This window comes from Lissotriton vulgaris, chromosome 4_1 (assembly GCF_964263255.1).
Source record: "Lissotriton vulgaris chromosome 4_1, aLisVul1.2, whole genome shotgun sequence".
In the NCBI taxonomy this organism is placed as follows: domain Eukaryota; kingdom Metazoa; phylum Chordata; class Amphibia; order Caudata; family Salamandridae; genus Lissotriton; species Lissotriton vulgaris.
Window position 1 is genome coordinate 2,118,342,033 of NC_141691.1, and position 26,194 is coordinate 2,118,368,226.

Consider the following 26,194-nt stretch of genomic DNA (forward strand, 5'->3'; position numbering starts at 1 on the left):
AGTTAACAATATTCTTCAACAGCCCCTCTTCCAGGGTTGAGGCTCCTCTGCCTATGCCTGTACCTCTAATACCTACTGTTTCTCAAATTACTTTGCCTACTACTCCTACTATTGCTGTTACTTCTGTGCCAAATACTACTCTACTTCAAACTTCTGCAAGCTATATGACTCCGCTTTCCGTTCGACGGAAAATCACTGAATCTGTTTCTAATATTCTATCTCCCTTTTACAAAACCCTAATTAAGAGTCCTGCCTCTGAATCTGTTCAGAGACGTAGTCAGCTTCCTTGTGTTGAGGAACAGGGAATATTGGATTCTACAGCCCTCAGATGGATTTTGAAAGTTGGAAGATATGACGTACAAGATGTATTAGATACATTTTTGCAATGGAATGAACCGACACAGCGCTATGCGTTTGATGTTATGTGTTCCCTTTTACGTGAAGAATGGGAGGAGAACGATTCTGAACAAATTCCGGATGAATTAATTCATGTCCAACAAAAATTTGCTGCAGGTATGATAGTTGGTCAGAGATAAAAGAAGCAATGGAACGGATTTTAGGCTTCAGGTCTGATCCTTCCCTCCATTCACCAAGGGAATTAGAGAAACGAAGCACGAAACAAGGTCGCCAATATCCGATGAGAGAAGTTCCGCCAATATGGCACGAAGCTGTTCAGGCTGATGCGGCCCATGGTATTGTAGCCGCTCCGGCTCAGTTCCAGAGAGTGTGGATACACATTCCATGGAAACGAGCTGAAGTATTAGCAGTAAAACAGGCCTTGCCAGATCCGCGTAAAAATCCCGCTGGATATTACAAAGAGCTGACCCAGACAGGTGAAGCTTGTGTAATGAACTTAGCAGACATTGACATGCTATTCGGTAATGTAGTACCACAACCAATTTGGGCTAAAATTTGTAGAGAGATCCATCCAGTTGCCCTAGGTGGTGATTGGGCAGCTATAATAGCGGCAGATGGTCAACAAATTGGTGGTTCCAAACCAGAGCCTCTAATTGCTAATTTGCCTGGTAGAATAATCGACTTAATGAAAACTCTGATGCCAGCATTGCGCGTTAACTGGGACAAATTGTCCGCATGCAGGCAGAAGAAGGACGAAAACGTCTCCGACTTTTTCACTAGATTTGAAGAAACTTTCGTAGATCACAGTGGGCAGGATATGAGCACGGAAGGAGGCCAGAGATTATTTGTTGATAAATTTGAGCACAATCTGTTGGCAGAGCTTAGTAATAAATTAAAAGATTCTGAAAGTGCGTGGGCTGTCTCTACGACTGCGCAAATACTTGCAACTGCCCAGTATTATGAAAATAGGGATAAAGAAGAAAAAGAAAAGTCAGAAAAGAAAACAAAAGATTTAAAAACTAAAGTCCTTTTGCAGCAAGCATATCCACCCCGCATGAATCAGACCAACACACAGCCAGGGCCATATCAGAGGACCGATTATGGTTCTCCGAGACCGCAATATCAGTGGAATCAGTGTGCTTACTGCAAAAAGGAAGGTCATTATAAAAATGAGTGTCCAGTGCTAGCACAAAATAATGCTGCTGCAGCTCAAAGAGGTCGTGGTGGTTCAATGCAAAATTCTAGAGGTCGAGGATGAGGTGCTATGCCTCCACAAACGAATGATCGCCCTTCTAATTATTTTGATCAGCGAAACGGATAGTCTGCTCAGCCAACTAGATCTCAACAGTATCACGTTGAGGATTACTGTGAAGTTGGTGAAGAATTCCAGCAAAGTGAATACTAGGACAGCCATGGACAAAGAGAGGGAGTAGTATCAGTTCCAGTAGATCAGAGTGGGCCTTATGTCGCAGTAGCCACATCAGGTGTAGTCGAACCGTTTCTGTTGGATACTGGTGCAGCAAAAAGTTCGATCATACATGCGAAACTCCCTGGCACACCTTTGTCCGGCTTAACAAATGTTTCAGTAGGTTTTTCAGGCACCCCTGTTCACAACCCTGTTTCTGGCCCTTTGTCTATTTCTGTTGGGCCCCGTCAATTGAAAGCACCCCTGATTTTGACGACCGGATGTAATGAAAATCTGCTTGGTTTAGACTTGTTAAAACGCCTATACGCGACTCTGTACTGCTCTCCATCAGGGGTACAGCTTACATTGGGTAAGAGAATCATCTCCCCGATGTACTTGTCAATGGATGCGCTCCCACTGGAGCTGCGTTCTCTCCCAGATACTCTTTGGGCGACTGGTCCTAACGATGTAGGTCTTTTGGAAATTCCACCTTATGTAGTTACTTTGAGAGCAAATGTCAAATTCCCACGAATCCCACAATACAAGATCTCTAGTGAAGGCGAACATGCACTTTTATTGGTAGTGCAACATTTGATCAAGAAAGATGTAATAGAGGAAACTAGAGGACATGTCTGTAACAGTCCTGTACTGCCAATCCTGAAACGCACTGATCCCTCCAAGCCTCCAGTCTATAGATTTGTAATCGACCTTAGAGAGGTCAACAAAATTGTGATTCCACAGTTTCCTGTGGTTACAGACATTACTGCATTGTTAATGTTGATTCCTGCAACAGCCACATGGTTCTCAGTGATCGACTTGAAGAATGCCTTTTTCAGCATTCCAATAGCTGAAGAAAGCAGAGATATTTTCGGCTTCTCTCTAGGAGGCCGAAGCTTCAGGTTTAAACGTGCTCCACAAGGCTATTGTGAAAGTCCATCTATTTACAGTCAGGCATTAAAAAGTCAGTTAGATTCTTTTGTACTTCCTCCTGGTTCTGCTTTAGTGCAATATGTTGATGATCTTTTAGTGGCTGCCGATGACAAGGAAACTTGCAAAGCAGCTACGATTTCACTACTGCATCATTTGTCTGATTTAAATCACAAGGTGTCACCTTCCAAAATGCAATATTGCTGCCAAGAAGTGACCTACCTAGGTCATCTCTTGTCAAAGGAGGGAAGAAGGTTGACCCCAGAGAGAATAAAAGCAATTACGCAAATGAATGTTCCTAGCACACAGAGAGAAGTGCGTGCGTTTTTAGGTATTACCTCATACTGCAGGCAATGGATCCCAAATTTTTCACTTTTGGCAAAACCATTGGTGGCTTTGACTGGAAAAGGTGTTCCGAGTCCGGTGCCATGGTCTGACGAATGTCAGCAAAGCTTTTCTGAGTTACGAAATGCACTGTGTTCAGCTCCTGTGTTGGGTACACCTGACTACAGTAAGCCATTTACACTCTATGTTCACGAGAGAGAAGGTTGCGCATTGAGTGTTCTGACGCAACGATTTGGTGATAAACAACGTCCTTGTGCGTATTTTTCATCAACATTAGACCCGGTAGCCCGAGCGTTGCCAAGCTGCTTAAGAGCCACAGCCGCAGCTGCAGTGTCCATTCGACAATCTGCTGGTTTGGTCATGAATAACATGCTAGTGGTCATGGTTCCACATGCCGTGGATACACTCATGAACCGAACAAAGACACAGCACCTCACAAATGCCAGATTATCAGGGTATGAGCTGACACTGCTAGCAAGTCATATTCAGATTAAAAGATGCAATGTATTGAATCCAGCAACACTGTTGCCGACTAACCAAGAGTCGAGTGATTCTGAACCACATGACTGTTGTTTTAGAACCGAAGAGGAGACAAAAGGACAGATTGATCTTAAAGATGTTCCGTTATCAGACCCAGATGGCACGTTGTATGTCGACGGGTCCTGTGTTAAATTGGAGAATGGTGATGTAACAGCTGCTTATGCAGTAACGACTTTGAGTACGATTGTGGAGACTGCAAGAGTGAGTCAGAATTCTGCCCAAGCTGCAGAATTAATTGCGTTGACTAGAGCGTGTGTTTTAGCTAAGGGAAAGAGAGTGAATGTGTTCACAGATAGTCAGTACGCGTCCGGCGTAGCGCATAGTTTTGGCCGATTGTGGAAGGAAAGAGGTTTTATTACATCCCATGGGACTAAGATCCAGCATGGTCAGCTAGTCAACGACTTGTTGGAATCTCTAACCTTACCAATGTAAGTTGTGATTGTGAAGTGCAGTGCTCATCGAGCAGTTACGGATGATGTCGGTCGTGGAAATGCTTTTGCTGATGAGATAGCTAAACAGACAGCTAGGAATACGATGAGTGGGATGTATGTTGCGACGTCTGCGAGATGGGTTGCTGAATCGGGAATGTGTGAGGACACAGTGGAAAGTGTGAAAGCGATTCAGGAAGAAGCGACTGAAGAGGAGAAACTTGCATGGAAAGTGAGAACGGGTAAATTAGACTCGAGTGGATGTTGGATTGATTTGTCTGAACAGCAACGTTGGATGTTGCCTGATGCGTATGTGCTTGCGGTGGTCACGATGGCGCATGGAGCAGCGCACATCAGTTCTAAAGGGATTTGTAAGACGTTGGCTCCAGTCTGGAAGAATGATGGAATTAGTAAATGTGCAGAAAGAGTGGTGAAAAATTGTATGGTATGCCTGATGCATAATCCTGGCAAGGGAACCCCCACACCCACTGGTCACTTCCCTCCTCCTTCTTGCCCCTTCGAAGTGATTCAGTTGGATTTCATTCACATGGATCGAGTTAACAATCTCAAGTATGTTCTAGTGGTAGTCTGTGCTTTTTCAAGATGGATCGAAGCCTACCCAATAAAAGATAATACTGCCTTGTCCACTGCCAAAATTCTCTTGAAAGAATACTTCCCTAGGTATGGAATGCCACGGATTGTATGGTCAGATAACAGAAGTGAATTTGTAGGGAAAGTTATGCAGAGTGTGTGTGCAGGCTTGAGTATCAAGCAGAAATTTCACAGTGCGAATCACCCCCAGTCAGCAGGTTTAGTTGAAGGGTACAATGGTACCCTGAAACTGAAACTAGCCAAGATACAAGCCTCCACGGGCTTGTCCTGGCCAGACGCACTACCTTTGGCCCTGTTATCCACGAGAGCGACCGTGCATTCTCGAGTAGGGCTTAGCCCCTACGAGATTGTGTTCGGTCGCCCTGCTAATGTTTGGGGTGTACCAAGACCTAGGGAGTTTAAACAGCTGGAATACCCAATGCTAATTGATTACCTTTTTGACTTGACTGCTAAATTGAGTCTCATTCACCAACAGGTTTTCGATGCATTACCAAAGCCTCCGGAAAGTCCAGGTCATCAGCTGAAACCCGGTGATTACATCGTTATCAGGAATTTTGGACGGACCAGGAACCTTCAACCCAAGTTCGTCGGCCCGTTTCAAGTGCTGTTGGCAACGAGGACTGCTGTACGTGTGGCTGGAAGAAAAAACTGGGTCCATGCGACGCACACTAAGCGTGTACCTCTTCCACTCCCTTATGACAATTGGGTTAGACAAGGAATTGGTGCCTCTGATTCAGAACCTGTTCCTAAATATGTCCCTTTCAGTGATGCAGAACTGATAACTGATTCACCGAACTCTGACTCCCCTTCTGAAACTGCTCCCTTGAACACTGACCAGAACACTGCATCAAACGAACATTTGTCCTCTGCGAACTCGAACATTGTTACTCCTGCTGAAAACAGACTATTTCCAGATCAAACCACTCCAGGAAAACTGAGATACAACCTACGTTCTCACTCTAAGGACAAATAAAGCAGGAAACTGCCTATTTTTCATATTTCAATCTGATACATTGCCTCCAGCCAGGAAGCTTGCTGAATATTGTGTATTTTGTTGTTCTGATTACCTTGCCGTCTGGGTCGCCGTAGGGTCGTGGCTTTGTGCCTAGTTGAATCTGCGGGGGCCAGACACAAGGTCGATCTTTCTGTTAGTTCTGGGAACTCCCAGGGCTGGTAGAGGCATTTTCAACTACGTACATATCATCAGTGGTCGCGAGCGGTTGTAGAAGATGGAGCTTCCTGTGCTGCACCGAGAGAATGCAATTTATGTTCGCAGAAATAGATTATACAAGATTCTTCATAGCAAATGTTTTTGGATGCAATGCGCAATTACGTTTTTGATTGTTTTAATAACGTTGGTGGGTGGAATCGCCTTTGGTATCCATTTAATTTTTGCACCGATAGCAACTGCAGCACCTCCCCTTGATCTTGTTTCTTCTACTGTTGCTTCTTTTCATTCCTTTCATTCATTTCCCGAACATGAGCAAGCTCGACGCTAAGAATTCATAAATAACACTTTTATACAGCTCTTGCATCAACACCAACTGGTAGTTAACACAACAGACTGCTGGGTATGTGGTTTGATACCACACACTATGGATAAAGGCATTCCCTACCTGGTCTTGCCTTTTAGCTATAATGGATCATGTCGGGCCTTCCAGACTGTATTTGTCTATGCTCTCGAGACCTATCCCCCGCGTCCTCCACGCTCCGCTAGGTATAGCTCTGTTAATAAAGCCTTGATAAAGGTAATAACTGACATGATTAAAGACGTCAATAATTCCCCATTTGTCCCTAGAGATGAGCTTCGAGTATATCTAAGTTGGAACACTACGGAATATAGCATTAGTTTGAGTGAAAGCAAGCGTAGAAGCTCCACTCCAGTTTGGGTCGTACCTCACCGAGGTAAATTCTGCTTGCAAGGTAATGGGAGAAATCTCAGAGCTCGGCTAGGAAAGAGTGACTGTGTTGAAACCTACGTGTATCCGACAAAGTCTTCCCCTGCCTTCCTCACTGCTAAGGGTACCTACTTCATCTGCCGAGATAGGGCATATACATGGTTACCTGCTGACTTTTCAGGTTCATGCTATATTGCTCGACTGTTGCCTCCGACATACACTGCTTCCCCAAACTATCACAAGACCAGAGTAGTAAGAGGTGTTTTCAGCACAGAAGATACCGCTGGTCAGGAAGCCAGAGACTTTTTCAAAGGTTTCCTTCCGTTCTGGGGGCCTATGGCCAATAGTAGAAATTTACGTCAGCTAACACGGGTAGTTGAATCTACTATTACAGAAACTGCTGGTGCCCTTAGTAATTTAACAGCTGAGCTCCAGGCGGATCGTCTCATGACGGTACAGAATCGGATGGTTCTTGACGTAATACTTGCAGATCGAGGTGGGGTATGCAGAATGATCCAATCGAGCTGCTGTGTTTATATTCCAAATAATGCTCCGACCGTATACGAAGCAATCTCTAAACTACACAAGATTTCCGACTCTATACATGTAGACAAGGGAAATTGGTCATTAATGGAATGGCTTTGGAATTTACTATCAGCGTGGGGATGGAAGGTTCTGATGGTCATTGGTATTATCTTAGTATTCCTATTCTCGTGCTGCCTTATCATCCAATGTGGTCCTGCTCTGTGTAGCCTCTGTGCTGCAACCTGTCTCAGAAAATCGCCTATGTTTGGAGACAAGGTGCGAGAAAGGATGATGCTGTAACAACATATCACTGACCTAATGAACATCCAAATAGACTCTGACATAGACTGAGTAATTGCCTATGTAAGGGCAAAAGGAGGGTCTGAAGTTCTGTGACGATTTGAACCCGTGTTTCCAACATTGTCGTAAACTCATAATTTTGATACCAGTGAACCGCAAATGATCCATTTAGTATATCCTGGTGTTTTCGCCATGCTACGAGCAAGAGCACTCTTGTTATAACCATATTTATGATTCACCCATGGCATCCATCTTGTATTCTTGCCCTCACATAGTCAACGAACACACAGTGACCTCTGATCAATTCATTTCACTTAAGGACACGTAGGCTTTAGCAGGCAATTCACCTTGCTAGTGACACGTGCACCTTAGGACAGAAACGCTATGGCCGCATGATTCGGCAAAAGCTGCCTCCTCTGCCTGAGGCCAGTCCTGCTCGACTGGTTCTCGTGTTCGTTGGCCTGATCATGATTAGGTGGCCGAAGCTGGTAGCCTTGCCCATTTACGACCCACAAACATCTATTATCCTGTTTTTCTATCTTCTGCACCTGGCTCTGCTCCTTTCCTTCTGGGCCTTTATTAGGGGGAGGTAACAAAATTTACGATGAGGCGGTCCGGCTTTTGAATGCGAAGATGACATGGGATTATGATTGAACAGTGGGAACCTCTCATTCGTAATGTTTTGACATCAGAAATTGCTGACGATTCCTGTGTAACGCCAAATATTTATTGTTTAGGACATAAAGGTTAAGAAACGTACTAGTATGTGGAGAATGTTGCCCCCAGCTAAATAATTTGTATTTAAGGAGCACACCACTTTGTACAAATCGAACAGGCTCCTAGAATCTGCCCGTGTGTAGTTTCTGTGACTTCTGTGTCCCTGCAGTAATAAACCTTTGGTCCTTGACGCCACCATCGAGTAGCCCGTGTTTCTGTTTAAACGTGCACCAAGACAGGTAGAACTCAGGGGTCTTCGGGTGTTGTCCCTGACACCTCTGGACCTTAATAAAAGTCCAGAACTCCAAGGGAAGGAGGGAGCGAGAGAGAGAGATAGAGGGAGGGAGACAGAGAGAGGGAGAGAGAGAGAAAGAGAGATGTGTATGTATGCTGGTTCATTGGCTCAGTGGATGAACGCGTTGGCTGCAGGGGCCAGTGTTCAACTTCATAGTCACAGTTTTTTTCTTTCTAGTCCCTCCCCCTCTCCCACTGACCCCACCTCCACCGGTGCGGTCATCGGCCACAAACCACAGTGTAAATTTGGCCCCCGAGAGAAAGTTTGTGAGTACCCATGCTCTAAAAGCACCTGACAATGACTTGTCCCTCACATTAACTGATGTCTTCAACATCTGCAGTGTGAGAGAGGGGCAGGCCTCTTCAAATGAGTGCAGAGCACTGGTGCAGCAGGTGCAGTGGCACCAGGCTAACCGGCGATGCTGAGCCTGTACTAGCACAGTGTGAGCAGAGGCGTACCTATCAACTTTTCAGCAGGTGCAGTGGCACCGGGCCCAGCTGGCCATGCTTGTGCAGGGGCGTAGGTCTTGTCGTAATTTGACGGCAGTTAGATTAAGCATTAGCAGAAGACATCTTAGTTTTAACTGTTAAATTGACATTTAGCGGACTCCATTTTGTATTCCCGGCAGCCATTTTGTCTGCTTCATGTTGCCTTGTGTCGACCATGTGCTTTGTCCTATCTTCCTGTTCACGACACCTGAAATCTGCCCAGCAACAAGTTATATTTATCATCCCCTACTTTTGCGCATGTCAAATAGAGTCCACATCTGTTAATGATTAGTTCCAGATAGAAATGTGTTTGTCGACCCCCAAAACTTGTAACTCCTCCCACTGATCGATTGTGCCTCTCGATATTACCTTATATGTACATAAACTGCACTCTTGTGTTTGTACCGCCTTCTTTTGAGCCCCTGTGTGGGTATAAATGAACCATGCATTCTTAGCTCGGGATGCTACTTCTTACAATGCCAAAGGGTGCTGTTTGAATTGTAGTGCCACCTCTTGAGGTTTAATAAATGGTACCTTTTGTATTCTAGTTTCCGTGCCAACTTCTTTCTATGGTCTGAGGACTTGTGCTGAGAAGGGCGAACCCCTTGCACTAGCGGGTCTGGCTGAGGCCTGATACGACAAATTGGCGCCCACCAAGGGGCTCATCGGTGACTTTGGTGCCTGAAGGAGTGGTCGTGACGAAGGACTGGGATCTCGCTGCGGACGCGTACGCATGCCAGAGGAGACCCAAATCTTGGCATTCAAGGCATTTTTTCCCTTCTTTCCGATCTGACCATCCAGGTGACGCCGGTCCTCGACTGAGATCCCTTCTGTCGACTTGCTGTGCAGTAGCCATTTAGTCGATTTAGAACTTGGCAGTCAGGACCTGGACACCCTATGATTGGTAAGGGCCGTTTTACGGCACGTACTACAGGTTTGGATACCATTGTATGGTAAGGTAGGTTTAGGAACACTTACCGTGACATATTTGTATTTGGTAAAGACCGGTCTTATATGTATTTGGTATAACTTGGTAAGATATATGTGCTGCAACACATATAGACAGGTAATGTGGACATTTTTCTCCCAATGAGTTAAATTTGAACGGCGCAACGTACTAGAAGTACCTTAAGTGCCATTTTTGTATAATAATGCATATTTTGCTTTATTTTTAGCATGCCAGTTTTTAGCACACTTTGAAAGATGTGCTGCCTTTGTATGGGGGCCCGATTTAGACTTGAAGAATCGCAACCGGCTTCCCCAGATGGGACGCCTAATAGAGACATGTACATAAAATTTGGTCTCTCTTCCATAATGTACAGCACTTTGTGGAATAGATATACCAAGAAGAATCCTGAGTTACGTTGGCCTATGCATGGGTCATTCGATGTGCGAAAGATTGAGTATGTGGAACGATGCATGTTTGAGCGGAAGTCTAGACGTGATATGTTTGAATGTCTGCGTATGTGGGAGAAAGAAGTACGTGAACGAGCGAAGCGTGAGTAAGCCTTGATTGAGAAGGAGCACCGGAAGAATGTGTATGAGAAAGCGCTGGAGTTGAGGAAGAAAGAAGTGAAAGAGCTGAAAGAGAGAGAGGAGAAAGAACACAGATTGCAGGTATCTGGCCAATATTTTGTCCGACAGCCTCTCTATCCTGTCCTTAATAATCTACCAGATGATTTTTCATTATTAGATCGACCTCCACCTCCGTATGCCGTTCCGTCCGCTCCATTCAAAGGTGGTGAGGATTCCGACTTGGATCAACGAAAAGAGCGGGACACCCGTTCTATGCTATCTGTACAACGTGTAGCTGATATTAGACAAGTTGCTCGTAAAGCATTAGGTAGTACTGATCCTGCTTCCGGTCTTTTAGCTAGTGTACAGGGATGGACGGAAAGGGAGCAGATATATTTCACTGAAACGTTTGCTGTAGAAATCATTGAATTATTTCGGAAATTTTCTCAAAATTTAGAACCTGATGATGTAGCAGCTGATTGTAAAAGTATGCGTGATGGTCTATTTACTTTCCCTCAGGTGGCTGACATGATTAGACGGTTGGTTAAAGTACGAACTGAAGCAGTTCACCTGAAGGAGCAGAAAAAGCTTGCGGACGACGCTGTGCAGAAATCTCAGCCCGGGGAGTCGCAGTCGCCTATCTTCGGAACAGATAAGCAAATGGCGGTCTATATGAAGCCTATGCAGGAAACCACTCCCCTGTATGTTCCTCCTAAAGGAGCAGGCGATAATGACGATAAAGATTCTGCAGATACTAAGGGTTATTTTGATTATAATTGGGTTTATACTCCTTGGAATAGGGCAGATGTAATGGCGCTTAAAGCAGCATTGCCCGATCCACGTAAGAATCCTGCCGCTTTCTATGAGGAAGTTAAAGGCGCTATAAATTCTTGTACTATGACTTTGTGTGATATTGATTTGTTTTTCGGGTTAATCGTACCTCTGGATATGTGGAGGACTGTTCGCAAAACTAATGACCGTGCCACTTTTGGCACGGAATGGAAAGAGTTAGAACAATTAGATATGGAAAGAAAACCCGCTAAAAAGCTGCATCAGTTAATATTAGACCTCCCTGCAGCTATATTAACTAAACTCAAAACAGTTATCCCCCCTAAAAAGATTGACTGGACTTTTTTAGCATTGTGCAATCAAAAGGTAGACACATCGGTTTCTGATTTCTTTACACGTTTTGAAGAAGCTTTTCACAATTTCAGCGGTCAATCCTTGACCGATGATACAGGCCAACATTTGTTCATTGACAAGTATGTCACAAACTTGTTACAGGGATAGCTAGTCGCCTAAAAGCCAGTGAGTGTTCTTGGACTACATATTCCCCAGCATCTGTTTTGACGATGGCTCAATATTATGAGCGGCAAGGTACTGAAGATAAGAAATCAAAAGAATTAAAAACAAAAGTTATGTTGGCTCAAGTCTATGGCCTGCCTTCTAGAGGCTATGATCATGGCAGACGTGGTTCTTTTAATCCTTCCTATAATCATGCAAATTTGTCTATTAATCAATGTGCGTATTGTAAGCAATTTGGCCACTGGATGGCCAATTGACCAGTGTTGCGTGCGCAACATGGCTCGCGAGGTCAGGGACAAATGAGGAATCGTTTTGGTTACTCAGGGCCTCGAGGAAATATAAATGATCATGCTCGATTATGATACCAATGTACGAACACAGGATAGGTTCAACACCTTTGATAAACGTAACCAGTATCAAATGCCTGATTATGTGCAACCCCATCTTTACGATTCAGCTCATGCATAAGATTGCCTAGGATGGGGTACGGAATCAGTTGAAGTTCCAGTAGACCAGAGGGTCCCTATGCTACAGCACATGTTTTCGGTTCTACTGATCAGTTTCTGGTTGATACAGGAGCTACTCGTAGCACTCTGTCTAAACAATTGCTTCCAAGGGCTCCCTTGTCTGCGTAACTATTACTTCGATAGGTTTCGATGGAACACCTTCCCTTTGTTCACTATCACAACCACTTGCATTTCATGTAAATAAGTTTGTTGCTCCATGTCCGTTTTTGCTTTCCCCAAACACTCCAGACAATATTGTGGGTCTTGATATGCTCAAGTATTTCAGAACCACAATATGATGCTCTCCTGAAGGAGTACGTGTCATTTTGAACAATAATTATTCTGTACCTGAAAGAGCTTGTCTTGTTAAAGGGAATACTGCCTTAGCCTCACTCCCTAAATCTTTGTGGACCAACTCGGACACTGATATCCGAGTTGGCCCACCAGTTCACAATATTGTCAAGGAGGGAGCTGTGTTACCACGGTTGCCTCAATACAGAATTTCACAGGAGGGTGAGGAAGCGCTACCACAAATTGTACATGACCTCATTCAAGTAGGAGTTGTTGAGGAAGTTCCCTTTAATGTTTGTAACAGCCTGATTCTCCCGATTTTGAAAAAAGACACTGACACTAGAGTTTACAGGTTCATTATAGACTTTAGAGAGGTGAACAAGATTGTAATACCACAATACCCTGTGGTTTCTGATATCACAACACTTCTTACTTTAGTTCCTCCAACAGCAACTGTCTTTACTGTGATAGACTTGAAAAATGCCTTCTTTTTGATCCCTATTCACCCTGATAGCCGATATCTATTCGGCTTCACTTTGAATAATCGATCGTGCAGATTTTGTAGAATTCCTCAAGGCTACACCGAGAGTCCAAGTATTTACAGTCAGGCGTTGAAAAGAGAACTTGATTCCTTTACTTTACCTGAAGGTGTTGCTCTCATACAATATGTCGATGACATCCTGTTGGCAGCTGATACTCCTGAACAATGTGAAAAGTGCACTCTGTCTTTGCTTTCTTTTCTTGCTTCACATTATCACAAAGTGATTCAAAAGAAATTGCAATATTGTAGACCAAAGGTAACCTACTTAGGTCCCCTTTTATCTAAGGAGGGACGTGCATTGACATCAGATTGCATACAAGCAGTTTTATATACTCCAGTACCTACCACACAGAAAGGAGTGCATGCATTGTTATGCTTTACTTCCTTTTGCAGACAATGGATTTTGGGGTTTTCGTACATGGTTAAACCTTTGTTAGCACTTTTGACAAAAGACACTTCAGTGCCCCTCTCATGGTCAGATGAATGTGAAACTGCTTTTTGGCAGTTATGACAAGCCCTTTGTTCAGCACCAGTGTTAGGTACACCAGACTACACAGAGCCCTTTACACTTTACGTGCACGAGAAAGATGGGTGCATATTGTCAGTTTTAGTTCAGTTGCACTGCGATAAGCAACGTCCCTGTGCATATTTTTCAGCAGTCCTTGATCCTGTTGCCCGAGCATTGCCTGGATGTTTTCGCTAAGTCGCAGCAACAGCTCTGTCAATGCGACAGAGTGAAGGAATAGTTTTGGCACATAAGCTGTTAGTGTTGGTACCTCATGCTGTTGATGCCCTTTTAAATCAGACAAAGACGGAGCACTTAACTAGTGCTCATCTGACAGTATATGAACTTATACTGCTAGCTCCTCACATTACATTGAAGAGATGAGCAACTTTAAACCCAGCTACTTTGTCACCGTATCCGGTGACTCAGCCTCAGTCACAAGAAACACATGATTGCATATTCTTGACTGAGGAACAGAGAAAGGGTCGCATTGATTTGCAGGATACGCCTTTTCCAGATGTGGATGGTGAATTGTGGGTTAATGGGTCTTGTTTGAAATTACCGGATGGTACGACCTCAACCGCGTATGCAATCACCACACTTGAGACAATAGTGGAGACAGCTCGTATACCACAGAAATCGGCTTAAGCAGCTGAGCTGATAGCCTTGATACGAACATGTGAGCTTAGTACAGGCTTATGTGTGAATATCTATACAGATAGCTGCTATGCCTTCGGAGTAGAGCATGAATTTGGCCTGCTCTGGAAGGAAAGAGGTTTTCTCACATCTCATGGAATGCAGATAATGCACAGAGACTTAGTGCATAATCTTTTGACTACATTGACCTATCCGAAGAAAATAGCCATTGTTAAGTGTAGTGCACATAAGAAAATGATAGATAGGATTGGACAAGGTAATGCCTTTGTAGATCACGTGGCACGTGAAACTGCGATGCAGAGAAGCACAACTTCTATGTATGTAGTGAAGTCACAAGTTGAGTGTTGGCATGATGCAACACAGGAAGTACGAGAGATACAGAAATCTGCTTCTGAAAAAGAACGTGAACAATGGTCTGAAGAAGGAAAGTTGGATGACGAGGGTTATTGGCTAAACAAGCAAATGGATAGGTGGAAGCTGCTTATAGCTTTGTACAACCTATGGTTCAGATGGCACATGGGCTAGCACATGTTGGAGCTTCAGCAATAACGAAATTGCTTACGCAAGTTTGGGAGCATCCAGAAATTGCTAGTAAGAGAGTTGGACAATCCTGCTTGATTTGTTTGCAATATAATCCAGGAAAGGGGACTCGAGCTCCAGCTGGAGGATTTGCGACACCAACTGCACCTTTTGAAGACCTGCAAATGGACTATATCCAACTTGAGAGTTGTAACAATTTGAAGTATGTCCTAGTGATGGTTTGTGCTTTCAGTAAATGGATTGAAGCATTCCCCACAAAGGATAATACTGCTATTACTACGGCTAAAGTGTTGCTGAAGGAATTCTTTGCTAGATTTGGTGTTTGCAAACTCCTATGGAATGATAACACACCTCATTTTGTTGGGTAAGTTATCAAGTATGTCCTGAAGGGATTAGGAATCAAACTGAAGTTCCATGCAGTGTTCCATCCACAGTCAGCAGGATTGGTGGAAAGGTATAATGCTACTCTGAAGCTGAAAATAGCGAAGATACAGGCTTCTACAACTTTGACTTGGCCAGATGCGTTGCCTTTGGCATTGTTGTCAATTAGATCAGTGCCACACTCTCGAACAGGCCTCACCCCTTACGAGGTGGTGTTTGGACGGCCTATGAATATTTGGGGAGTTCCGAAACCGAGTTCTATATGTGATGTACCTTGTGTTTTAATGAATGACTACTTGGCACAATTAACTGATAGCTTAGTTTCTATTCACCAACAGGTCCGAGAAGCACTCCCTGACAGATCTACTGGTGAAGACCACAACCTCCGACCTGGGGACTAGGTGATGGTGCGGTCATTTGAGAGGTCGAGCAGCTTGGAGCCTAGATGGTGTGGACCAGATCAAGTTCTCCTGGCGACAAGAACAGCAGTTCGAGTTACAAAAAAGAAAAAATGGGTGCATAGTACCCATTGTGGCAAGGTATTGTGGACCTTGGTGGAACCTGCTGTGCTGACCGATCATCGAGAGATCTTGACTACGGAGAAAGGCCAAGTTTTGCCATCTGACGAATCTGTGGAGTTCTTCCCTGAACAGACGATTCCTGGAGCATCGCGGTACAACTTGAGGCCAAGGATAGATCTACGATTTTGACAGAGACAGGTTGAGCAACCACCCTGGGTAGTAGAAACGGAATGCGGATATGACAAGGAGGGGGGATCAGCCCTGCCTAGTTTAGTGACACCCGTCTTGATCTTCGGTGAAGAAATCAACGTCTACCCTCGGGAGAAGAGCTCTTAGGGTCATTTTTGTTTTTTCTGTCTGTGTTCTCTTAGTTTTTTTTAGAAGAAGTTGACTTTGCTGCTGAAATGAATAAAAAACTAATTTTTGGTGTTGTAGGGTTGTTTGCCACTTTGACAATTATAGCATTGATCACTTGGTCTATTAAAGTGATGATCCCTGCTTGTGAACTATTTGTTGTTACTACTCCTGTCCCAGAAGAGCACCAACATTTTACTCTTCCATATCATGAACAAAAACACTGACAGTCTTACCTAAATATTAAGTTTGTTCAGATGCTACATCACACACACAGCGCTACTAATACCACTAATTGTTGGATATGTGGTATGATTCCGGCGCATCAAAAGAAAGGAGGAACCCCTTTTATCCCACTTCCTTTTTACCACAATGGCTCTTGTAGAGCCTGGTACACTCTGCTGTTTTCAGCTTGAAAACCTACAGTGGGAGGACTTTTTTTCCGTTTGAATAAAGAATGTTATCAGGACAAAGATGGGTATGCTCAAGCCAATGGAACTATATGGGAATGGGAAGAATGCCGACCGTACAATTTCTCTACGCCATATGTCTTCACCCATACAAGAGACTTTGCCAAAAATGAACAATTTGTAATTACTGTAACGAACACTAAAGAGGACTTGTGTGTCCAGAGTACTGGACGAATTCCAATTGGTGTGAGCGAATGTATTACAGTATTAAATGTAGATGGAATAAATAATAGCTCATTTTTTAAGTTCGCATAACACATATTTAGTTTGTGGCAATAATGGATATCATCAATTACCAATTGGCTGGTCAGGTATATGTTACGTTTCTTTTCTATTACCACCTGTTTTCTTGGCACCTGCATCATATCATAGAGATTTTAAACTGTATCAGAATGCTTCATTAAACAGGAGTAAGAGGACCATAATTACTGACTAAATAGATCAATCAGATACTAGCCTACAGCAATATGTTGATTTTAATCTGGGATTGTTTTGTTTTGTGGGCGCTGCACTGAACAGTAGAAACGTAAGAAGGTTACCCAGAGTGGTTTAAGCTGTCACTAACCAAACTGCTATAGCATTAGGGAATGTTACAGAAGATTGTAGCTTTACAGAATCGTATAGTCCTTGATGTGATGGTAGCAGATCGAGGAGAAGCATGTAAAATTATCGGTAGTAGTTGTTGTGTATACATACCCGAAAGCTCGCCTTCAGTGTATGATGCAATTTTTAAATTACTTAAGATAGCTACAGATATCCATATGAAAAAGGTACTTGGTCTTTTTCTGGATGGTTTTGGGCTCTAGTCACTGCTTGGGGTTGGAAACTATTGACTGTTCTATGTATCGCAATTGCAGTGATTTTTACTTGCTGTATGTGTATTCACTGTGGTCCAATGATATGTTCCATGTGTATTACTACTTGTATGCCAACCAAAGAGAGTATTTGTCGACCATGTGCTTTGTCCTATCTTCCTGTTCACGACACCTGAAATCTGCCCAGCAACAAGTTATATTTAGCATCCCCTACTTTTGCGCATGTCAAATAGAGTCCACATCTGTTAATGATTAGTTCCAGATAGAAATGTGTTTGTCGACCCCCAAAACTTGTAACTCCTCCCACTGTTCGATTGTGCCTCTCGATATTACCTTATATGTACATAAACTGCGCTCTTGTGTTTGTACCGCCTTCTTTTGAGCCCCTGTGTGGGTATAAATAAACCATGCATTCTTAGCTCGGGGTGCTATTTCTTACAATGCCGAAGGGTGCTGTTTGAATTGTAGTACCACCTCTTGAGGTTTAATAAAAGGTACCTTTTGCATTCTAGTTTCCGTGCCAACTTCTTTCTATGGTCTGAGGACTTGTGCTGAGAAGGGCAAACCCCTTGCACTAGCGGTTCTGGCTGAGGCCTGATACGACAGTCTCAATTATTCAGCAGGTATAGTGGCACCGTGCTGCACTAATGATGCCACGCCTGTGCTAGTACAGTGTGAGCAGAGGCGTACCTATCAAGGATTCAGCAGGTGCAGAGGCACCGGGCCAAGCTGGCCACGCTTGTGCAGTGTGAGCAGAGGTGTAGGTCTCAATGGTGGAGCAGGTGCAGTGGCACCGGGCTGGACCAGTGATGCCACGCCTGTGCTAGTACAGTGTGAGCAGAGGCGTACCTATCAAGTATTCAGCAGGTGCAGTGGCACCATGCCAAGCTGGCCACGCTTGTGCAGTGCGATCAGAGGTGTAGGTCTCAATGGTGCAGCCAGTGCAGCGGCACCAGGCCCACTCAGCTGCTCTCTTGCACTAGTGCAGTGGGAAAAGAAGGGCAGCAATCAACGGTGAGGAAAGTGCAGTGACACCAGTGGCAGTTCCTTTTTGGGAGCAGATGATCTTCGTACCCCCACATTAATGTGCATAAAGTATCAACAATAAAATGATAATAAAATGATTTTACTGCCATTTTAGTTTTGATGCTTTTTGCCATCAAACAGAGTATGATGACAGGGCGGGGCCAGTGCCCCTCTGCTGCCAATTATTGACAACAGTGAGGAGTGGCCACGTAAGTTTGAACGGAGCATGTTGGTTTGGCTGGCAACCGTGTAACGGCCAAACTGACATGTGCGATTCAAACATCTCCAACCCAGCTGTCTTGGATAGTTGGGTTGGAGAGCAGACGCAGGCCTACAGTGCCTTTTGGAGCATGAAGCCAGCCCGCTCCAGCCAATCAAGACACCTTATTCATGCTGCTTAACAGCATGAGAACAGTGTCTGGATTGGATGAGAGAGTTGCCTGTGGGATTCGCGCTCGGAGGACGTGCTGCAGAACAACAAGTGGCAGTGTAAGGTAAGTGATTTTTTTATGTGTATATTTATAATATTATTTCGGAAATATCATGGCACCGAAACTGCCTTAATCAAAGCCTCTGATGATGTGCGACTAATTAGAGACCATGGTGGGACAGCAGTTTAGGTACTGCTGGATCTCTCAGCCACTTTTGACACGGTCGACCATAAGATCTTGGTCAATCGTGTCGAAAAGATGGGCATCTGCCATACGGCTAAGGACCTCCTCACCTCGTTTCTCTCTGACAGAACCCAGGCCGTCACCCTTGGACCTTACCAATCTGCCAAGTTGACGCTGCCATGTGGGGTACCTCAAGGCTCATCCCTGAGTCTGATACTATTTAATATCAATGTGTCGGACCTTGCTAATGTCATCAAAGCACACGGGATGAGCCTAACCTCTTATGCGGACGACACGCAATTGGTTTTGGCCATTAAGGGTGACAGAGGGGAAGTCGCCCAACGCTTCCAAAATGTTATGACTGAGATAGGAGAGTGGATGGCAACAAATTGCCTGAATCTCAACTCAGAAAAAACTGAGGTAGTGATCTTTGGACCTCTCTCACCGGACTGGTCAGCTCAGTGGTGGCCTTCCACATTTGGAGCTCTCCCTAAGCCAGTAACCAAAATGAGAAATTTGGGAGTCACCTTCGATGATGGCCTAAATTTTATGGATCACGCCAATAAAGTGGCCTCTACAGCCCACTATAAATTACGCATGATCCGAAAAATCAGCCCGTATCTTCCAGTGGCCGCCATCAAAACCTTGGTTAGTTCCCTGGTTTTAACATCACTGGATTATTGCAATGGCCTATTTTTAAACACGCAAACCAGAGTTATGAGAAAATTGCAGTCAATACAAAATGCGGCGGCACGCCTGCTTTTTGGAATCCCAAAGTTTGCGGCCATCTCAGGCGCTATTACAAGACTTCACTGGCTGACGATCCACAACAGGATCAAATTTCAGTCATTATGTATAGTCTATAAAGCGCTAAACAGGCAAGGTCCACATTTTCTAACAGAGCAACTGATGCCATATCAACCTTCCCGTCAGCTTCGGTCTTCCAATCGCAATCACCTAGTGGTTCCTTGCGCTAAAACAGTGTCATGGGGCGATCGTCGTTTTATGGTCGCTGCCCTAAAACTATGGAACACTCTCCCCCAGGACATTAGAACCAGTTCTACTCTCCTCCAGTTTCGTAAGAGACTTAAGACGTGGTTGTTCACCCAATAACTTTAACAAATATAGGTAACTTGTGGGAGCACTTTAATATCGATCTGAAGTTTGCAAATTAACTAGCGCCAAGACGCCTGCGGGTATTTGTCGCGCTTTATAAATGGCAATAAATAAATAAATAAATGGATATTATTGTGTATATTAGTATGTGTATTTGGTATGTGTATATTTTTTGCACCCCACCAATGTGATTTGCCACCAACTACCCATGAGTGGCGCCTGGTCCAGCCGGTAGCTCTCCTATCGAAAAGCCAGTACCTCATGAGTTAGATACATGCTAAATTTCAGGACAAACCTACGAACAGGTCTGTGCTAAAATCTGGGACAAGTTGTACTAAGGTGTATGTGCAGCAGATTAGTCAAGTTTCATGTTACTTTCATGCGAAGGGATCGTGTGTTTAGTAGCTAGGCACCCCCCTCGAGCTTCTGCACATACAGTCTCACCTCATCTCATATTCTGAGATGGTGCCCATCCACCGTTCTTTCTTCAGCGCACAGAAAGAACAAAATAACTAGTGAGGAGGTAAGAAGCACTTTTTAAAGTTGCCCTGGTGAAAAAGATGCCACCCCCCCTACTGACCTTTAGACTGGTCTCTCTAGACATGGAGAGTTTGTAATATAGCTCTTCCGTGTAACATTTCTCACTTGTTAAATATGTTTGTGCAAACTGTACCTGGCAGGGAGGGGACGAAAGGTTTATATTCAAAGATGCAAAACAACTAATAGATGTACCTCTGAAGACTGTTGGGTCGAAAACACGACTCTCTGCAAAGATAAAAGAGAAAAATAACAAGATATTATTTTTTACATTGTTCCTTGGTTATATGCTGGTAATATAAACATTAATCAGCTGTATTCTTATGATCTCCTTCACCACCGACCTTCTTGGGAGACTTCCAGGGAGGCATTACCGTATTTAACCCCTTCCACGCTGATGACGAGCTGAGCTCGTCATGGCGTAGCCTCCTCGCACGCTGATGACGAGCCCAGCTCATCACGTAACATGCGCTTTTGAATATCTTAGCACAGGAGCGGAATTCCGCTAGCGCGCATGTGGTTAATGATTCCTTAGAGATGTCCTTCATACAAAGGGGCTTATTTATGACAGGCTAACTCCACCTTTTTCTGACGCTCCTCTCAATCATATATATGAGGCGATGCAAAGATTCTTCATGGTTAGCGTGGCCTCATAGATATGGAGTAAGACAAAGCTGCTACTTTGCCTTACTCTGAAACAAGGAGTCCTTCCATGGCCGTTACACAGGGTTTCCCAACGCAACACCCATGGATTTTGATGCTTCTCCAGGTTTACTTAATCACGTAAACCTGGGGCAGCAACAAAATCTTACCCCTCCCCAGAGCAGGTGTAACAAGGAGAAATATGTTAATTTCCTATTTTTGTTTCCTTTTTCCATGTGAAAGAGAAAAACACTACTTGTGATTCTTTCTTGCTCAGGGAGGGGCCCCTTCCTACACCAAAATAATCCTGCCTGCAGCAGAGGCGCCCTTCCACCACGGTGCAAGCCCGCCTACTTTGGCACTGTGGAGCAAATTGTGCGCCAGCACAGGGGGAAAGGCCGCAAATGCACAGTATTTAATTATTCCGGTGCATTCCTGCCCTCTCGCATTGGTGTAGGTCAGTGCAGCAAGAAGATGCGCAGCACTGCCCTGTGCCAATTCCTCATAAATGAGGCCCTGAGTGGGAAAAAAATCCTTTAGGTTTTATTAACCCCTTCAGCGCGGCGCAAATTTTTGCGCTGTGCTGAAGGTTCTAATGAGCCTATCGGCTCATGACGGAACGGTTCCGTCATGAGCACAGCTCAACCGACGCTCATGACGGAACCGTTCCGTCATGAGCATGGAAGGGGTTAAAAGACCCCTTGCCCACCAACCTAGTTGGTTGCATGCATCATTAGTGGAATCCCACCCGAGGCACCTAGCGTATCGAGGGTGCTTCAACGCCTGATCAGAGTGGAGTGTTTTTTTTTTTGGCTGGGGAGGTTGGTTATCTCACAAAAGGAAAGGGGGAATAAAAATTTTCTTTGGGTTACCCAGCGATGTGATATATTATTTTATATTGGCAACCTTTGAAAAGTATTGAAAGCAGTGGTGGATGTGTTCCGAGGAACTCGTACTTCTCACTGAGGGTCTACATGTTTTAGCAACAATGTCTTCCAACACGCTTAGGGGGTTATTTGCAAGCACAGTGCACCACCAGAGCATCACTTTAATGATGTTCCAGTGGCAAATACCCCGTAGATATGATATGAGGCAACGCAGCACAAGTCTCTGCGTTGGCTTACACTGTGATGGGGAGGCGTGCCATGGGCATTACGGTGAGTGCTCCGATGTAACATCTATGGCATTTGCCTCATTCCCAGATTTTTTTTTAAAGTCTTTTTATTAAACATAAACAGGCTTCAGTTAAATACTAATATACAAGTGGCATTTAAGGAGAGATAGCCGAGACAAGTTCACAGTTCTTAAAATATATCCTGTCGGCGACCCCTACTATGAGACACCCACACTCCCCCACCACAAACTCTAGCATCCTGTCTCCCACATCAACACATATCAGTTCAAAGGGCTTGCATCTAAGTTCTCTATATTCGGCCCCTTACACTCCAGATCTTTTCCCCTTTACGAGGGCAGCCCTGGCTCTGGTAGATAACCTGCTCCGCCCCACAACACCAGTCCAGGTCTCTTTTCCAGGCTGTAAGAGAAGGTTCTCTCTCTGCTCCCCATGCTCGAGCAATGTTTCTCTTGGCTACCCCACCCCCATGGGCCCACCAGGTCTTGGACCGCTGTGGCCACGTTGTTTCTCCAGTCACCCGAGGATGAGCCACGTTGGATCAAGCGGGACACTCTGGCCCACCACAATTCCCAGATTTACAACATGCTTTAAACTAGGGTGTGTGTCAAAAGCCTGCGCCTCACCAAGGGTGGTGTAAGGGTTTTTGTGAAGGAAAGTGTCTCTTCCTCCACAAAAACAACTTGATTTCAACACAGACATCCTTGAATCATGGCAGTCATTGTGCACCAGCACTGCAAAAAAGGACAGGAATGAGCTGTATCTCAAAACTCTGAGCAGCTTCTGCAAGCTTCTCTCACACAGAACATTGACACTAGGAGCAGCACCTGTACAAGTCTCTCACTTAACAGACACCAGAGGAGGAGAAAGAGCACTGTAAACACCCCTCACAATAGGGATGCACCATGGGAAGCAGGCAGCAATGACACCCACCTTTCAAGAGAGGAGTGGTACAGGTGCTATCTTTAAGAGCCTCTCTCACCAATGCAGGTGGAGGCCACAGCAGCAGAGTAACCTTAATTCTGTAAACAGGTGATCCATGTTCAGTGTGAAGGAAAAAATGTGCACAGCTGCCAAATGCAACAAGTCAAGAGTGATTTGCAGCCCGTCATGGATTTGTATCCAAAAGCTAGAGTCCTATCCATGTAGGAAAATGCCCCTTTATGACATGGTAACCCCCTCTGTTTGCCTGGTATTTGATGTGATTTTGACTGGGAGTGCACTGGGGCCCTGCTAATCAGGTCCCCAGTGCCTGATCTATTTCCCAAAACTGTACAGGTATTTTCCTCAATTGGCAACACCTTTAGTACTCCCTGTAAGTCCCTATAAAATAGAACCCCAGACACCTAGGGCATGAGGTACTAAAGAAGGGTTTCTCAGCGATGCAGAATGAATTGTGCCATCTTAAGGGACCAATCGCCAAATGCACGCCAGACAACCATTTGCAGGCTGCGTGTTTTGGTACATACAAAAGTAAAACATAACATGACAAACATCCCTGTGTGCAATGTCCCCTAACACTGCATTTAGTATTTGTAAATCACCCCTACAGCAGGTCTTACAATCCTAAGGCACATTGTTTTTTATTACATGTGAAAGAATACATTCATGAGCAGATATGTCCTCCCGCTGTTCAGTTTCACTAATGCCAATGCAAGTGATCATGGAAGCCATGCGCTGGAGACTGGTGAAAAGGAATTCCCCAGCTACACGATGGCTTCCCTGACAATAGGGATGTTTGGTTTCAAACATCTTTCATTAATAAACCCAGGCTGATTCCAGTGTTGGATTTATTAATACATGCACCCGGAGGGCACCTTAGAGGTGTCCCTGAAAACCTACCAGCCTCTTGTGTTTTGTCTGATTGGTTTCTGCCACCAGAAGTGAGTGATTGACCCCCAAGGGGGAGAGCCTTTGCTCTCAGTAGCTCAGAAAAAAAGTTTGCTTGGGAAAGGGCATTTACACCCCCTATCACAGAATGACCTGCTGATTAGCATTCCTAAGCAGATGAACTTCAAATAAGATACCACTTTTGAACTGTGAAATCTGGCTTCCTTCACAGGAGATGAAGCCTCCCGCTGTTGTCCAGATTCCTTTTTCAACTGAATAGGTGGAAAAATAGGATAGGATTTAGGTTTATAGCACACTTGAATACTAAGGTGTCTTGGCGCTGACGTAAGAAAGAAGAGATCTGACCTTCCCAGTACTGATCATTTATGCTTGAGGGAACAACCAAGATTTTATTTGCTTTCTGAACACAGTTCTGATAGGTTGGAGTCTAAGTGTAGAAGGCAGTTGGCTCCGCAACCTAACTGCACAGTCAATCAATCAATCAATCAAAAATATTTGTAGAGCGCACTACCTACCCGTCGGGTCTCAAGGCACTTGGGAGGGGGGTGGGTGCCGCTACTGCTCGAACAGCCAGGTCTTGAGCTTCTTCCTGAAGGAGAGGTGGTCTTGGGTCAGGCGCAGGTCGGCCGGGAGGGAGTTCCAGGTCTTGGCGGCCAGGTAGGAGAAGGACCTTCCTCCTGTGGTGGCTCTACGGATGCGTGGACGGCGGCGAGGGCGAGGCTGGCAGATCGGAGGTGGCGTTTGGGAGTTTGGGTGACAGTTGAATATGCTCTGCCTACTTAGTGGCATAGATGAGGCCAGAGTTAGCCGATCTAAGACTTCTAGTAGGAATATACCAATGGAAGATTTTTCATAGATCAGCAGCACCTCCGCCGTATAATGTCTTATGTACCAGACATAAGGCCTTAAATTCCAAACGTTGCTGTATTGGAAGCTGATGTAAAGACTTAATGGCAGCAGAAGTGGGTTGACCTTTTGGGATATTCAATAATATTCTGGCAGCCACGTTTTGTATAGACTGCAGTTTGATCTTTTGTGCCATGTCAATGCCTATGAATAGGGCATTGAAATGGTCTAGTCATGACAAAACTAAGGCCAATACCACTGTTTTTCTTAGCTCCTGAGGAATAAAAGGACATATCTTCCTCAGAAGCTTCAGTTTGTAGAAGCAGGTGGAGGTTACATGGTTGAGCTGGGCAGAAAACCCAAGTTGGTCATCATAGATGATCCCCAAGTCCTTATCTTTCGTGGATGGTGTTGGGCATACACCCACCTCAATCGGCCACCAGGTGTGGTTCTACTGGGACGGACCGCCACCGAGCTCTATCACCTATGTCTTATCCGTGTTTATTTTAAGGTACTTATTACTCATCCAGCTCATGATGCGAGTCAAACATGCATGGAATCTAGCGGGAACCGGCTCCGACAGTTGTGAAACAGAGATGATGATCTGTGTGTCATCGGCATAAGACACATACACGAAACCATGCTGTCTAATTAGACTGGCGAGTGGGGTCATATACAGACCCTCCAGGATATCGCAATTTCGCGATTTGCAGCAAAATCGGCACTTTTGTAAAAATGCAGTGATTTTTGCAAAAGTGCCAGCGAAATCGGCACTTTTGTAGAAATCGCGCCATTTTAACAAAAGCCGCTATATCCTGGGGGTCTGCACTTAAGTTGTTTATTGAGGCGGGCGGGAAGGACACAGAAGCACCAAAGAATCACTTTCTGGGCTTAATGGGGCATTAGCAGCTCACTGTGACGGGCTTTGAAGTGCCCCTCCCGCCTCTGGCTCCCCGCTGGAGATCCTCCCAGTGACTGGGGCGAGGCCCCGCCCTCTCTCCTGGAGCAGAGGGTCGGTATGGGAAAGAAAGGGTGATTGTTTGCTGACCTGTGAGAGGAAGGCCCAGTGGGAATACAACATGCTCAGCCAATGCTAACACGGGGCTTTTTTTTTTTAAATAGCGACATCTATCTTCGGCTGTCTATCTGTGTCTTGATGTATCTCTAGCAGCCTACCTGGCTGTCTTTTTAT

The 26,194-nt window shown here is 44.8% G+C and overlaps 1 protein-coding gene across 1 annotated transcript in view; it reads right to left on the reverse strand.

The window, feature by feature from the left end:
• The window catches only part of LOC147725159 (CD5 antigen-like), a 459,301-nt gene that overhangs the window by 54,226 nt on the left and 378,881 nt on the right, over positions 1–26,194 (reverse strand). The window contains exon 5 of the mRNA XM_086966547.1: positions 20,727–20,759. Within this exon, the coding sequence (XP_086822673.1) occupies positions 20,727–20,759 (33 nt within the window). The remainder of the gene's footprint in view (positions 1–20,726; positions 20,760–26,194) is intronic.